Below are 14534 nucleotides of genomic sequence, written 5' to 3'. Positions count from 1 at the left end.
ACCGTTAGAATTTTGAGAACTCAAATATTAAGTCGTTGCACGGAGGCCCTCTATGCTACGTGTAGAGATGTGACAGTTTCTAATTCAGTTTCAGAGATGTGAGAGCGTTTCTTATTTAGCAACCTAAAAGTTTCTTATTAAGAAACCGTTAAAAAACTCCTCACTGGTCAATAATTGGCTCTAATTATTTCTTTTTTTTTTTAATTTATTGTTGATGTGGCTTAATAGAAACTCTAAAATTAATTTTAGAAATGTGAGAGTATAGAAATTTTAGAGACCTTATTTCTAAAAAGTGGTTAATAGTTTTTTTTTTTGAAAGGCTTGATAGTGGCTATCAAGAAAAAGTGGTTAATAGTTATTTAGAAATTAGATGTTCGAACATTAATTGCTGATACTCTTTGTGGATGAGAAAATGTTCACAACCATGCATGCATTAAATGCGGTAGAGAAAGTTTTCAGGTCCATTAAGTTTTCCCATGCATGCAATGCACGTAGCAATTAGTTAAAGAGCCCGCCCGGTTACTAGCTATATACTTAAGTTTGTGTGTGTGGGCGGGTGTATACGTAGGTGTAACAAGATAGAAATTAAGTGTACACTCTTAGAGTACAATTTAATTAATTAATTTGTTGCATATATACCCTGCATTAATATAATTACGAAGGAAATGATGGAAATTCACTCTCCTTTAATTTGGTGCAATGACTTCAATTGAGTGTGTGGATGTGGAGAGAGAGAGATCAGCTAAAGGTCTAAATTCTATCTCTTCAAAGATACTTAATTGCATGGTTAGGGTATATATATAATATTGTAACTTGGAAATCCAACATGCATGCCACCATGCCAGATTCTTTATTTATTGAGATTCTTGCCGGTAACCATGACCATCAGATTAATTCTGTATTGAGATTATTGAGTGTAACCATATATATAATGTGGAAGGTTTAAAATGTCTCCACTTTTGCTGTCGTTAATATATATGTTTTGAGTGAGGCTATAGTAATATGCATAGTGCGGATTGATCTGTACTACATACCAATATTTTTGTTTTTATAATTATAACCGTCGATTCAAACCGTTCAACATATATAGTATCTCTATGAATATGTACTTGTGAACTAAATTTTACATTTTAGAATTTTTTTATTATTTTTTTAGATGTGTAAAAAATCACTGTTTTGGATATATAGTTCAGAATTTTCAGATTAAGTTATTTTCTACCCATTTAGAAAAATAGTAAAAAAAATTCTAAAAAAAATGTAAAATTTAGTTTACAAGTACATATATAACCATATGGAGACCATGTTAAATGGTTTGGATCGACCAATAGAACGTTCAAACCGAAAATTTGAGTCCATAACGCGGGTCAATATGCACTATGCATAGTACCATAGCCCCAGTCATATGTTTTTATATTTTAAAATTAGGGGAATTTCATGTATACCCCTCAAAACTTCAAAATTACGTATTCCCCCTCTAAAGTTTAAAATTTCGTATTTGCCCCTCTAAATTTCAAAAACTCACAAATATACCCATTTTATTGTATTTTATATTGAAACTCATTCTAAAATTTTAAAATTCTCATTTTACCCTTATTAAAAACATATAAAGCCCATCAAACTCAAATTTAAATCTAAAGGGTTACCCTACCGTCCAAACTGCTTTTAGATATGCGCGCGCAATATCAACATGAATATTGATGCGAACAAGCACGCATATTGAAGCAACGTGCACAGATCTTAATGTGATGCGTGTGGATTGGGATTGCTTAAGATATGTGTGCTAGTTCAGCACGCATATTGAAGCGTTAAGCACAAATCTTAATGCGATGCACGCGGTTTGAACGTTAGAGGAACCATTTAGATTTAAATTTGAGTTTGATAAAGGGTAAAATGGGTATTTAAAATTTTAGAATGAGTTTTAATATAAAATATAATAAAATGGGTAAATTGATGAGTTTTGTAAGTTTAAAGGGGGAAATATGTAATTTCAAACTTTAGAGGGGGGAATACGTAATTTTGAAGTTTTTGAGGGGTATACGTGAAATTCTCCCTTTAAAATTTATCAACTCAAAATTTAAAAATAAATATCAACCTAAAATAATGCAATTCATATCAATTTTCCTACACACATGTAAATACCACAAGAACAGCTACGTTTTCGCAAGGATAGTTTTTTGGTAATCGCGAGGTTAACTCCTCTCAGAAAACTATTCGCGAGGATAGCTCCTTGCAAAATGTATCCTCTTAAAAACAGCCGTCACTATAGGTACGTATCCTCGTGAGGATATTTCAAAGCCTATTGCGAGGCTATTTCAAAGCCTATTGTGAGGCTACTCTTATCGCGAGGATATTTCAAAGCCTATTGCGAGGCTACTCTTATCGCGAGGCTATTTGAAGACTCGCGAATTCATTATTGTTATCCTCGCGAAAACCTGTATGTTCTTGTGGTGAAAATATTATGATATTTACTTTTGAGTTTGGCTATAGCGTGTTATCGATAATATAAGATGTCTCGTGATACTCATATATATATATATTTTACTGGTTGACTTTATACTAAATAAATTTATAAATTTATAAATTTTGTATGTGAATGCATCACGTGGGAAGTATAGCAGTTTCAATATTTTGAATTCGTCATTTGAAGCATATCTAATAGGTTTCAAGGAGATTGCATGCCAACCAAACTCATATCATCATCATCATCATCATAATAGTAATAATAATAGTAATAATAGTAAAATGAATGCCAACCAAACTCATATCCCTCAAAGATATATAATTAAAGTCTCAGCATGAGCTAGACCCGGCCCCTTGCAAGCGACCATATATATATCACGTAGAGATCATGAGTCTAGGATAGAGAAAGCTAGGAAAATGAATGGTCAGGGGATCAAAGGGATTATTCTCAGTTTGAAATCTAAGAACACAATGCATGCATATCCGTTAATTTGCTTATCCGTATACATCATTTGCCAAAGTTGACCAAGAAAAATCAAATATATATCCGTATACAGTGACGGAGCCAGCTTAATTCAAGGGTATATAGGCAGTCGTCTATCTCTGGATTTTGAAATACGGTACCAAATTTGTATATAGTTGGTTTGGATTTAGGTTTTGTCTATTTCTGGATTTGAGTTTTGCCTATTCCTGAATTTTAGTTTTGTCTACTTCTAACTGAGTCAAAGCTCTCGATTAGTGAAATTGGCCGAGTCGTCGTTATAAATTTGGTAGTCTTTCATCAATCTATTTTGAAATATACCGATAAGAGGAAGGTGATTAAGAATGGTATGATAGTGGAACCACATTAAACATTTTTTTCTTTTTTTTGAAAGGAATATACTAAAATATTTTATAAAGTAATATACTGAAATTTAATGTAATGCATTAAATTATTTTTATTAGGTTTAACTATTTAAAATGGACTGAATTTTAATAGAGTATTGTGAACTATGCTTCAAAGTGAAATTTAATACTTCAATATTTCAAATTAAATTTTTTATCTTAATAATTTTTCGAAAAAATTGAGTTTTCAATCTAATTCAGTTGATTTATACTAATTTTCTCGATTTTAATTCATGGTCAATTACCAATTCCGCTTCCAATGAAAATTATTTAATAATTTAAATAAAATAATAATAATTAATTTTACCTATCCTAATGAAAATCCTAACTACGCCACTGTCCGTATATGTCAATTAAATTTTGGATGCGACAAACTTTATTATAATGTAAAATGTCAAATCTAAAAGATGCATGATTTCAAAAGGTTGCTTATTCTTGATCTTCAATTTTTCCACATAAATTTTTTTATTTCTGTGTACAAGATGAAAATACAAAAAAATGGATGTACTAAAATTTATTTTGAAAGTAAAATTATTTCACTGATTCTACGAACTCTTGATATTATTTGCAAGTAATATAATTATAAACGTACAATTTAAGTTCGTCAACGGTTGCTTTGCACAAGATCAACGGTTGGCATGAGCAATGTGTGGATTCTATGATTAAAACGCGTCTATATATATAGATCCTCGCAAGAAAAAAAGAAAAAAAAAGATAGTTAAAGAAAGGAAGATATATAAGGGAGCTCTTTGCTGCCTTCAATATTTTTCTGATTTTGTTCCATCTAAATTGCGGCTTACAATTGCATTGCATACGACAAAACTTTTGGTGGTGGCAAAGAAAAGAGAAAAGTAATGGCACATTTTTTCCATGTACTTTGCAAGTATGCATGCATGAGTTGTTCTCTTTCACTTAATTTTCACCAAATGATTGGCCGATCAATCCAATCAACTCTTTGTCTCATTTCCAAAAAAAGGAAATCTGACATTTTTACCAATTGACTTGTGAAAAAGAACATTGCAAAAATTCTGCATGCGCAATTTGATCATGATGGCAATTAACATCCAAATACATAATTCCAAGAAAATACGACTCTCACTATTTTACTCTCAATTACTATTTCCACGTTGTAATGTCAAAATATCCGTTTTTTATCCGTAAAATAATAAAAATAAATCTATGCGTCAAATCATCGAAATTAACATAGCAAAAATTATGAAATCGCCTGGGAGCTGATTTCGAATAATTAAAGTAAAATATTATTTATATGCTAAGATAAAACAATATTATCGGCCATTTTTATTAATACTCTAAACAAAAAATATAATTTTAAAAATGTCATTTTCTACCGTTTTTTTTTTTTTTAATGCCCCGACCGCCTGAGCCAGGGGCGGCCCAAAATTCCCAGTGAGGCGCCACCCTCACGGGCGCTCCATGCCCCTAGTGAGGCGCCCCCCACACGGGCGGCCCACAAGTCCAGTGAGGCGCCCCCATCACGGGCGCCCCACTATGGATCCCTATAAATTCCGTTTTTTCTCTCTCCTGCCCACTCCCATACCATTCTAAACTGAAAAACAACGCTGTCTATAGTAATGAGAGAAAAACAAGGCGATTTTTGACGATTCTCAGGCGATTGCTACAGGTAATTATTAGTCTAATTAATCAATCACTGTTGCAATTACTGTATCATAGGCTGTAGCAAATGGATTTTTTTACTGTAGCAACTGGATATTTTTTAATTTTTTTTTTAGTTATTTTCCAATTAGCCATTTATAATTAGTGTAGTACTTATAAAATTATTTTTTAAATGTAGTTTGTTAAGGAAAAGATGTTAGTTGCACTGTACACGTGCGGCAAGCTACAAAAGGGTGCAGACGGCGTGCAGTACACGAAAGATGCCGCATTTGGCTTCGAGGTTAATGAAAATACCACATTTCAGGAACTTAAGCAGCTAATATACGAAAAGACTGTTGTAAACCCCAACAGGTATGAAATAGAATTGGCTACACAGATTGACAACTCACGTGGGGTGGGGGGTAGACCTTACTTTGTGAGGTATCCAATAATAGATGCGAATTTGTGGAGAGTTGTGTACACTCAATTTGCGGCCAATGGGGTCCCGGTAATGGACATATATTCGAAGAGGGTTCCCCAGGCTGGGGCTGGATCTTCAAGTGCGGCTGGGGCTGGACCTTCAGGTTATGACAATTCGGGTTATGACAACCAAGGGTACCACCAGCACTCCCCTTATGACAATCAGGGGTACCACCAGCAACCGAGGGCGACAAGTGGGTTCAAGATACATTTAGATGGAATTGCATAAGGAAAAAGCCGAGAAGGGTGGTAGAGATGACTAGCAGTTTTGCAAAGGTATATATATTTCAGTTGTTTACATATATTATTATATTTTAAGAAAACGATTTTTTTAGTACAATTGTTTACTTATTATTCTATTTCCTTATTTTTTGTGTAGTACATGCCAAAGGCAAATCTCTATTTAATGAAGGTGGGCAAAAATAATCCCAGAGATGTCAACGAAGATCCAGCATACAAGAAAATATATCAATCCCGTGATGGAGGTTGGCGTTGGGGAATTATGACCACCAACGGGTCCGAGTCGCTGAATGCAGTCTTCAAGCAGAGTCGGATGTTGCCCGTGGCTGCAGTTGTAGATGACACATTCTACAAGTTAAATACATGGTTTCAGGAACGGCGTGCTAAGGCCGTAGAATTAATAAGGATGAATCAGTCATTTTCAACAAGGGTGGAGGAGAAACTAAGACAACACAGGGACAAAGGTGCAACTATGACCGTGATCCCGATGGGTAATGATGGTACTGAATTCGAAGTGCAAAATCCAAATGAGTTCGGGCCTACCAGCCGTAGACCAGATGGCACTATGGAGTTTGTGAAGAGGGCTTGCAAGTACGTGGTTAAATTCGGAGATGTCAGGGCGGTAAACTGTACATGCCAAGGACCCCAACTAAGTCACATACCCTGTAGTCACGTGATGGCGGTATGCCGAGTGAGGAACTACTGCGAGGAACACTATGTCGCTGACATGTACCGTACCGATTACCTTGCTTCCACTTGGGGTGGATCTTTCCATTCTTATCCCGATCAGCATGAGTGGCCTGCATATGTCGGTGATAGAATACTCCCTTTAGAATGATGGATAAGAAAGGGGAGGAGGAGACACAAGCGTATTGTAATGACCATGGACGAGATGAGTGGTAGGCGACCGTCGGGAAATCTGGCTCGCCGTTCTGTTTCTGACAGGCGCATGGCAGGTATGTAGCATTGTACGAAATTCATTTATGATCTTATTATATTACTAACTGAATTGTGTTCTTATGTTCAGATGCCATAAACGAGCACAACAAAAGAGAAAATGCTAGAGTTGTTGCTGAAGCAACTGGTAGAACACAACCCCCTCCTCCTGTAAGCCAATCATCTAGTAGCCAAGCCTCTACAAGTAATGCCGCACCTACATCTGGTACCAGAAGAACTAGTCGTTTGTTAGGTTTATTGAGACGTAGTGGCAGATAAACTTGCTATTTTGATTTTGATTGTATTGTTGAACTTTAATTGTATTCTCTCACATCCTTTCCCAGTTAGCGATATGATGGGCCTCTTGATTGAAATCTCTTTGCACGTACCGGCAAGTATAAGTCGGGTTTGTTGCCAGTAAATTTTAGATTTGCACAATTTCCTGATACGCCTTCCAGTGGACACACACAGGGGAGTTAGAGTTTGCCAGAGCACATACCAGTTGTTGAGAATCAGTGAGGAAAGTACAGTTAGTGATTCCAAGGGCCTCCACTTTTTGTATTGCGTGCAGTAGGCTTAAAGCTTTCATCTGAAATACTAACATTGCATAGAGGCACCTCTTGATTGAAATCTCTTTGGATCAGAATGTAGTGGTGATGCCAGAAAAACAAATATAACTTTTGCCTACTGGTTGAGTGATTCTGCACTACTCGTGCTTAGTGCTTTTGCTGGGTTGACGGGTCGGTTAGCGCAACACCTGCATCACAACAATCAGGAGGTGCAGCATATGTCTATTCAGACAAGGAACATTGATGAGGTATGAGCTTAACTACATGGCAGACCCGGACTCGCCTTTCCAGACAGAAACTCATGCTCTACTGCTGGCAATTCAAGTTGCACAACAACTCCAGTTAGAAAATTGCATCTTCTATTCTGATTGTCAGATGCTGGTTCAGACATTGGAGCCAACATGAAACTTCCGGAATATAAAATCTGCGGACTGGCATGCTTATCAGCCACTAGTACGCATTGCACAAATCTGCTCTCACACCTTGAATATTGCTGTCAATACATTCCAAGAGAAGAGAATGCACAAGCACACTTACTGGCAAATCTTGCTCATACAGAACGCCTCTCCTATGTGGGTTTCACTATGCCAATGTTCAACATGGGGTAGGATAGAGAAGGGAAACAATAGACTATTGTATAGGAATTACAGCTCGAAAAATCACTTTTAATCCCGAGCTTGTGTAAGGCCTAATGTAATACTGTTATGAATGGAAGTGCCTTAGAGCTTTTAACAAAAAAGAAAAAAAAAAATCTTTACTTAAAGTAATATTTTGTACCATTTGCATCCATCACCAAATTTGTAAAAATATTGAGGGGCAATTTTAACAGTTTGTAATAACTTAATTACTAATGACTACCTTAAATATATCAGTACTAAAAAAATATCACCTTGTAATTTTCAATTCCAAGACTTTTCAAGTATTACAGCTTTCATTTTGCTAGATATAAAAATTTGCTTATAAATGGGCTATCTCATTCCCTTCTATCTTGGTGTAAACAATCCTGAAGTTCCTAACCCGACCAATTATCTCCATTATACAAGCAGAGCTATACCAGACTTCAGATTGTACCAGTTCATCCCCTTGCATAGGATATATATAACTCACCCCTCCATATACAAACTGGCATTGGGCTTTCCAAATTGCCCACATGATATTTGAGAAAAGACATACCTCACCCAGATCCAATTGGGTCTAAGTAAATGACATAAACTGTTGGTACCATTGTTCCTTGAAAGTGTGTCGCGTTATTTCTATGAAAGTAAATCATGTTTTTGTTGGTACCAATTTCTCTAAGAAATTTAAACCATCCATTAATTAATCTATAAGCTCCAAGTAATTTCAATAATCATCACTACATACCAATCACATAATAAAGTGAAGTCACTTTACATACTTTAAAGATGAATTGTTTCTAATTCTTTTGTTTTCATTTAGTAATGTCAAATACCAGGACATGGTACCACACATATCCAATACCAGTACCTTCTTTTTTATTTTTATTAAATTCATCCGAAAATTAAATACAATTGATTATACATTAATCTTCCAATTATTCCAAAACTCAAGAGAAACAGCGCATCTTTACCTTAGTTATGTCCTGGCAGCTACGATCAGATCAATTTTCCAAACCAACTGGCTGCGTTTTTTTTTGGCTATATAGCCACAGATTAGGGAATCCGAGTAGCCGGGAATCACTTATTACCGTCTCTATTCCCTTGTTCAGTTTGCCAAACGCGGAAATCATATTCCAAGAAATTACGATAGCAGAAAATTATTTCTAGACTTTTTTTCAAGTGATTACATCTCCAAACGGACTGTTATGCTTCAAATAATATCTAAAACTTTTGCAAATTATTATTAGAGCAGTTTTGAAAGGACACGTTAATTTTTGTGCCAAAATTGCTGAGTATTACATTTTTCTGCAATATGCATGCATAATGGGTTTTTAGGATTAATTTTTGAGCCATTTCAAGTTATTAAACCAACAAACTGGCAGTTATATCTAAAATATTATCTGATACTTACAAATATTTATGCTAGCAATTTCGAAAGGTATTTTACTATTGCTCAGTTCTCATCAGTCGATCCCTTTTTACCATTAATTCCAACTAAAAATTAAGTTATAAAAGAAAAAATAAACAAAGCAATTAAATTATCAAAATCACCATGTAATTAATTGGGCGTTACCCTAAAATTAAGATGAGCTGAAAAATAGATAGAACTTAATCGATCCAAATACTGAACTGCTATAGAGTATAGAGAAACCGCGAGTAGTTGTTGTTTATACTGATTACTGAATGCCTATTCTATTGGTAATGCAAGTGTACAGATGAACCTGACTGGGAATGCAATGCATTAACAAATTTCAAAGGAACTTCTAGTCCAAATATATTTTAAGCAACCAATAGAAAAGAGGATCCACACTTGGCAAACTGATCGATGCATAAACATTGGCAAGTGCAAAATGGTAGAAAAAGGCAAAAATAACAATGCAGCACAAATTATCATACATGAAACATATTAAAGAATGAATACCAGCAAATGCAAAATTACACAGCACTGAGAGGTCTAATATATAACATAAAAAAAAAAAAAAAAAAAATCACACGCTGAGACAGGATAACAAACAACAAAACTTATACAACACATCCCAAATAAATGAGAAATTATATCTAGCAAGCTAGTAAACAAGAGAGACCAACATTCATCTCTCTCTAGCTTATATCTTTGAGCCTCTTTATCAAGGACTCCAACCCCTTTCTCTTACTTGGGTTTGCCTTCTCCCCACGCCTTGTACCAATGGTACTGAATGTACCAAACAACCGGTCTGAGGAATCCCTAAACTTCTCAGAAATAGAGACCACCTTCTTATGATCCAACTTGTTATAGCTCCTCTCTCGTATGACTGCATTCAAAAAGTTCTCAGGGTTACTACTCATGAGCAAGTTCACCATCTGCCTTGCCTCAATAAGCGCGCTTCTTGGCTCCTCACCAGCTGACAACTCATCTGGGTTGTCACTGAAGAGTGGCGCCAATCCATCTGCAAACTCCTCAAAATGCCTCAAATCGGCATCAATCCCCATAACTGCATTTATATTGAATCTCTTAACAGAGTCACTTAAGAACAACCCAATAACCTGATCTGACACGTGGCAGAGAACCCCGTAGAAAACCCTACGTAAAACGGGTGCAGGAAGGATATGCTTAGCTGTTTCTAACAGTGTGTCAAGGTAGATATAAACCTCATTTGCGTACTCATTTCCCAATTCAATTCCATTTGCAGTGCCATTTACAACATCATCGGCCATCCAGTTGATTGCATCCGCATTGTTGTCTACAAAGTCATCAATTTTATTGCATAGTAGTTTTAATAATACGACCTCAGAGGCATCTCGGGATCTTTTGAGGGGGAAGTCCCTACGGCCGGATGTGTGACCAGGCCGTCTCACACCTGACAGTTGGGCTGCATGGAGGTAGAAGAATTCACAAGCACGCTCCATAACAGCCATATTAGATGCCACATGCATTGCCTGGGACCAGTTGAGGCCACCTGTGTCGACCAAACGTAGAATTGATGCGTCGATTACTTCCACAAGTAACCGTTCAAGATACTTTTTCACTGTTGGAAAGATTTCAATCGTGCCTCCATGAGATAAGAAGCTAACAGAGTCTTCAATGAAGGAGCGCACAATTCGGCATAGATCTGGTACCGTGGAGGAGAATGGGGCCACATACGGAAATGCTGGTATTATATCAGAGGTTTGGATTTGGAAAGCAAGTACATTCATGGAGTACTCATATTCCTTCTTCATGATCATTTGCTCAAACTTGTCAGCAGCGAGGGCTTCTGACACCTGGCGCTTGCAATCAGCCAATAGGAGGTCATGGTACTTGTCCCTGTGTTTTGCCAGCACATCCATTAGCGGGCCTACCGCATAGCCATAGCGTCTCAAGGTGATACCTACCGTAGTAAAAACAGTAATTGTAAATTCCAAATATCGTATATACATTCTAAAAACTCTTAAGAACAATTTCTACGCTACCTGATACTAGCAATTATACTAGAAGTGGGCCTGATTGGGTGCGGTATAAATGACTTGTGTGAGTAGTAATGGGTAACTGGGTGTATGGTCCATTGGTAAATCAGTATCTTGGATAACAACCAAAACCTAGTTGTGCACTGATACAGGACCATATAGAAAGAGTAGTAGAACTAACCAGGATAGTAAATACTACTCTTCATACAGCACCAAACCAACCCTTGACTTGGTATGATTGCCAAACTCAAAATATTTTTTGGCGTGTAGTCAGAGCTGTGGCAAAACATTACAGTAATGGTACATACCAAGGAGGCCAACATAGTCCTTAATGAGGAGGAGATGGTTGGCAGTCTGCATGCGGGAGAATTGGTCCTCGAGAACCGCAACCATCTTAGCCACTGCCGCATCCCACAGAGAGTCCACATCAGCACGCGATACCAATCCCCCACCGGTACGCAGGATCCTGTCCTCGATAATGAAGAACCCTGCTATCTGTGCAAAGAATGTCTGGTGCGATTCTAGAAAAGGGGTCATGGATGACACCTAGATTTCAAAAAGAGACCGAAGTATGTTCAGAAAAGCTTTAGGGATACAACACCTTAAAATGTAGTAATATTTTCGTTCGTTACAGATCTACCATTTCATATGTGATGACCCTGTATGGTGACCAGTTCTTACCTTAGTTTGTTGGTGCATAATTGCAAAATTGAGGTTGTCATAAGATAAATTGTAGTAATAAATTGAACACACTCAAAGCTTACATGAGTCATAAATCAAGACTGGTGATTGGTTGATTATAATGAGTAAGGCTACGCTACTTCGCGAATTAAACGGGCTGTTTTAATTCGCGCTCATATCTCTAGTTTCGAAGTCCAAATAGCCGATCCAAACCGTTAGATATTTAATCTATATTAAAATGTGCTTGGAGACCAAATTTTACATTTTTTTGAATTTTTTTACTATTTATTAAGATGGTTTGAAAATCGCTGTTTTTTAATGGTGCAGAATTTTAATAAAAACAGTGATTTTCAAACCATCTTAATAAATAGTAAAAAAATTTCAAAAATGAAAAATTTGGTCTCCAAGCACATTTTAATATAGATCAAACATCTAACGGTTTGGATCGGCTATTTGGACTTCGAAACTAGAGATATGAGCGCGAATTAAAACAGCCCGTTTAATTCGCGAAGTAGCGTAGCCTTACTCGATTATAATTGCACTTATGTTAAGTTGATGCTTATTTGCTGAAATGAAAGCCCGGATAGGTAGGGTTAGATCAAGGGCCAAATTGCATCAATGAGTCCAAGTTTTAAGAGGCTTATTGCACAATTTTAAATCAACACAGTTCAATGACTCAAACCCAATGCTACACGACAGTCAATTTTTTTTTATAACAAACCTGATAGTCTGAGGTGAGCTGGAGCTTGCGGTTCTCGAAATAGTACTTTTTGAACCGATCTTCTAGACCAAGTGTGGTATGTATGTGGTGGGCCCGGTAGAGTGGGGTGAGGTCAAACCCAGCAGTTGAGGCGGCATCAGGAGCACAGGCAGCTGCTGCTGCAATGTCATCTGGGTCAGAGTCTGCATCAAGTGAGTACAGAGACTCAGCCCCACTGCGAGATGAATTCAGCTCCTCATCTCTCTGCCGCTGTACTGATGCACGGCTAATCGCCACCTGTCACAAATCAATGAACAATTAGGTTTCTTTGGGACTTTCTGTAAACTCAAGACACAACATTCAGATTTGGGTCATGCAAGAACTATCCATTTTTCTTATGAAAAAAGTGGCTCCACCACCATTAATTATAAAATCATCTACAACACAAAGAGTAATCACTAAAGAAGACGAGACAAAACAAAGTAATAGCATTACCAAAATAGCAAGTATCAATTTGTATATTCTAATATTAGGAAAATGGGAGATGTTTCATAAAGCAGTAAAAAGATAATATCAAATTAGGAGGACTTGTGTTGTGTTATCCGGTGCCACGGTAGGATATTTGCCGGAAACACTACACAGGCCCTAGTTGATATCTATTATTAGGACTGTTCATCATTGCAGTTGGAAAAAATATGTATCATGGGGGGTTGAGTTAAAACTTTTAACCAATTCTAGACGGTCAATAAATTACTAAACACCCAGAAAATGTTTAGATAAAAAATAAAATCAACCTGACCCAGGTGTCGCGACGCAGCCCGAACCTGAACCATCCAATCTGAGAACTCCTTTGAAATCTTCTTCTCTGCATAGCCCCTTATGGCAGGTATATACTGTACCAGCATGCGCCTCAGAGCTGGGAGTGGTACGCCCTCAGCATCCTTGACCACCTCCTGGTCAATCTCATCCACTGCTCTCAAAGCTAGGTACAAGTTATTGTTTCCCAAATAGTAATTTGCTCTTGCACAAATGGTCAGCAACTTGACACACCTCCTGGCTGAATTTAACGCTAGTGTTAAGTTATTGGAGAGTGACTTGGCATATAGAAACGAATCAAGAGAGGTTAAAAGAGGCACTCCCGCGGAGAGAAGGAGGCGATTCGTGTCAGAGAGAGAGGTCTTTAGATCATCTACATCACAGAGGAGAGATCTGAGGTCGTCAACGGCTCTGATGAAGTCTGAGTAGTGTGCCTTGCAGAGTTCCTCGATTTCTGATTCCTTGGAGCGGGAGAAAAGGCGGAGGTGCTGAAGGATAGAATCAGGACGGCCCGAGGTGAAGGCACGGCGTACAAAAGGGCCCAGATCGTCGCCGTTGGAGATGGCAGTGGAGAGGGTTACGAAGTCTTGGCGATCAAGGGAGTGATCGGAGGTGGTGCCGACTACGGTTGAGTGGGACATAGTGGCAGAGACGCCGTTGGAGAGAGGCGGAGACACCGAGGAGGGGTCTTTCCGGCGCATTGCGACCGAGGAGATCAGATCGGATTTGGTGGGGAAGTTGAGAGAAAGGGGGTAAAGAGGTGGAGTTGGTTTGAAGAGAGCAGAGGAACTGCGAAATGACAGAAATGTCCTCGAGATATGCGGCGAGGACCGCTAGACGCGGTAACAACTAACAACTAACAATCAGAGAAAATATTCGCATTTTTAATAGACGGTGTCTCTCTTGCCTGTTTTACCCTTTCCAGGTTTTTATCCGCCACGTCATTATATTAAAGACTCTGCAATCCGAATTGAAGCTTTTAATTATAATCGAGTACTTTAATTAATTCAATAAATCGGAAGTCGTCGTCCCATCTAATTTTTTTAAGTTAATTTAAAGACAATTAATAGGCACATCACAAAACTTTATTATAAATATTTATTTCTAAATGCG

The 14534-nt window shown here is 37.4% G+C and overlaps 1 protein-coding gene across 1 annotated transcript; it reads right to left on the bottom strand.

The window, feature by feature from the left end:
* Positions 1-9679: 9679 nt before the first annotated feature.
* On the bottom strand, positions 9680-14292 carry SEC15B (exocyst complex component sec15B). The gene is made up of 4 exons (XM_078312818.1): positions 13400-14292; positions 12627-12902; positions 11533-11770; positions 9680-11148 (listed from the first exon to the last, which is right to left on the bottom strand). The coding sequence occupies exons 1-4, from the start codon at positions 14120-14122 to the stop codon at positions 9902-9904; spliced, it is 2484 nt and encodes an 827-aa protein (XP_078168944.1). The 5' UTR covers positions 14123-14292; the 3' UTR covers positions 9680-9901.
* Positions 14293-14534: the final 242 nt, after the last annotated feature.

Source organism: Carex rostrata, chromosome 12 (assembly GCF_964058835.1).
Source record: "Carex rostrata chromosome 12, lpCarRost1.2, whole genome shotgun sequence".
In the NCBI taxonomy this organism is placed as follows: domain Eukaryota; kingdom Viridiplantae; phylum Streptophyta; class Magnoliopsida; order Poales; family Cyperaceae; genus Carex; species Carex rostrata.
The sequence above is the reverse complement of the archived record's forward strand: the minus strand, read 5'-3'. Positions and strand labels throughout refer to the sequence as shown.

Excerpts from the sequence above, each read along its gene's own strand:
- SEC15B (XM_078312818.1), bottom strand. The coding sequence starts at position 14,122 with ATGCGCCGGAAAGACCCCTCCTCGGTGTCTCCGCCTCTCTCCAACGGC. Across the intron at positions 11,771-12,626 it reads AGCTCACCTCAGACTATCAG|GTGTCATCCATGACCCCTTT; the intron begins GTTTGTTATAAA and ends TTTGAAATCTAG. Across the intron at positions 11,149-11,532 it reads GGACTATGTTGGCCTCCTTG|GTATCACCTTGAGACGCTAT; the intron begins GTATGTACCATT and ends TTACTACGGTAG.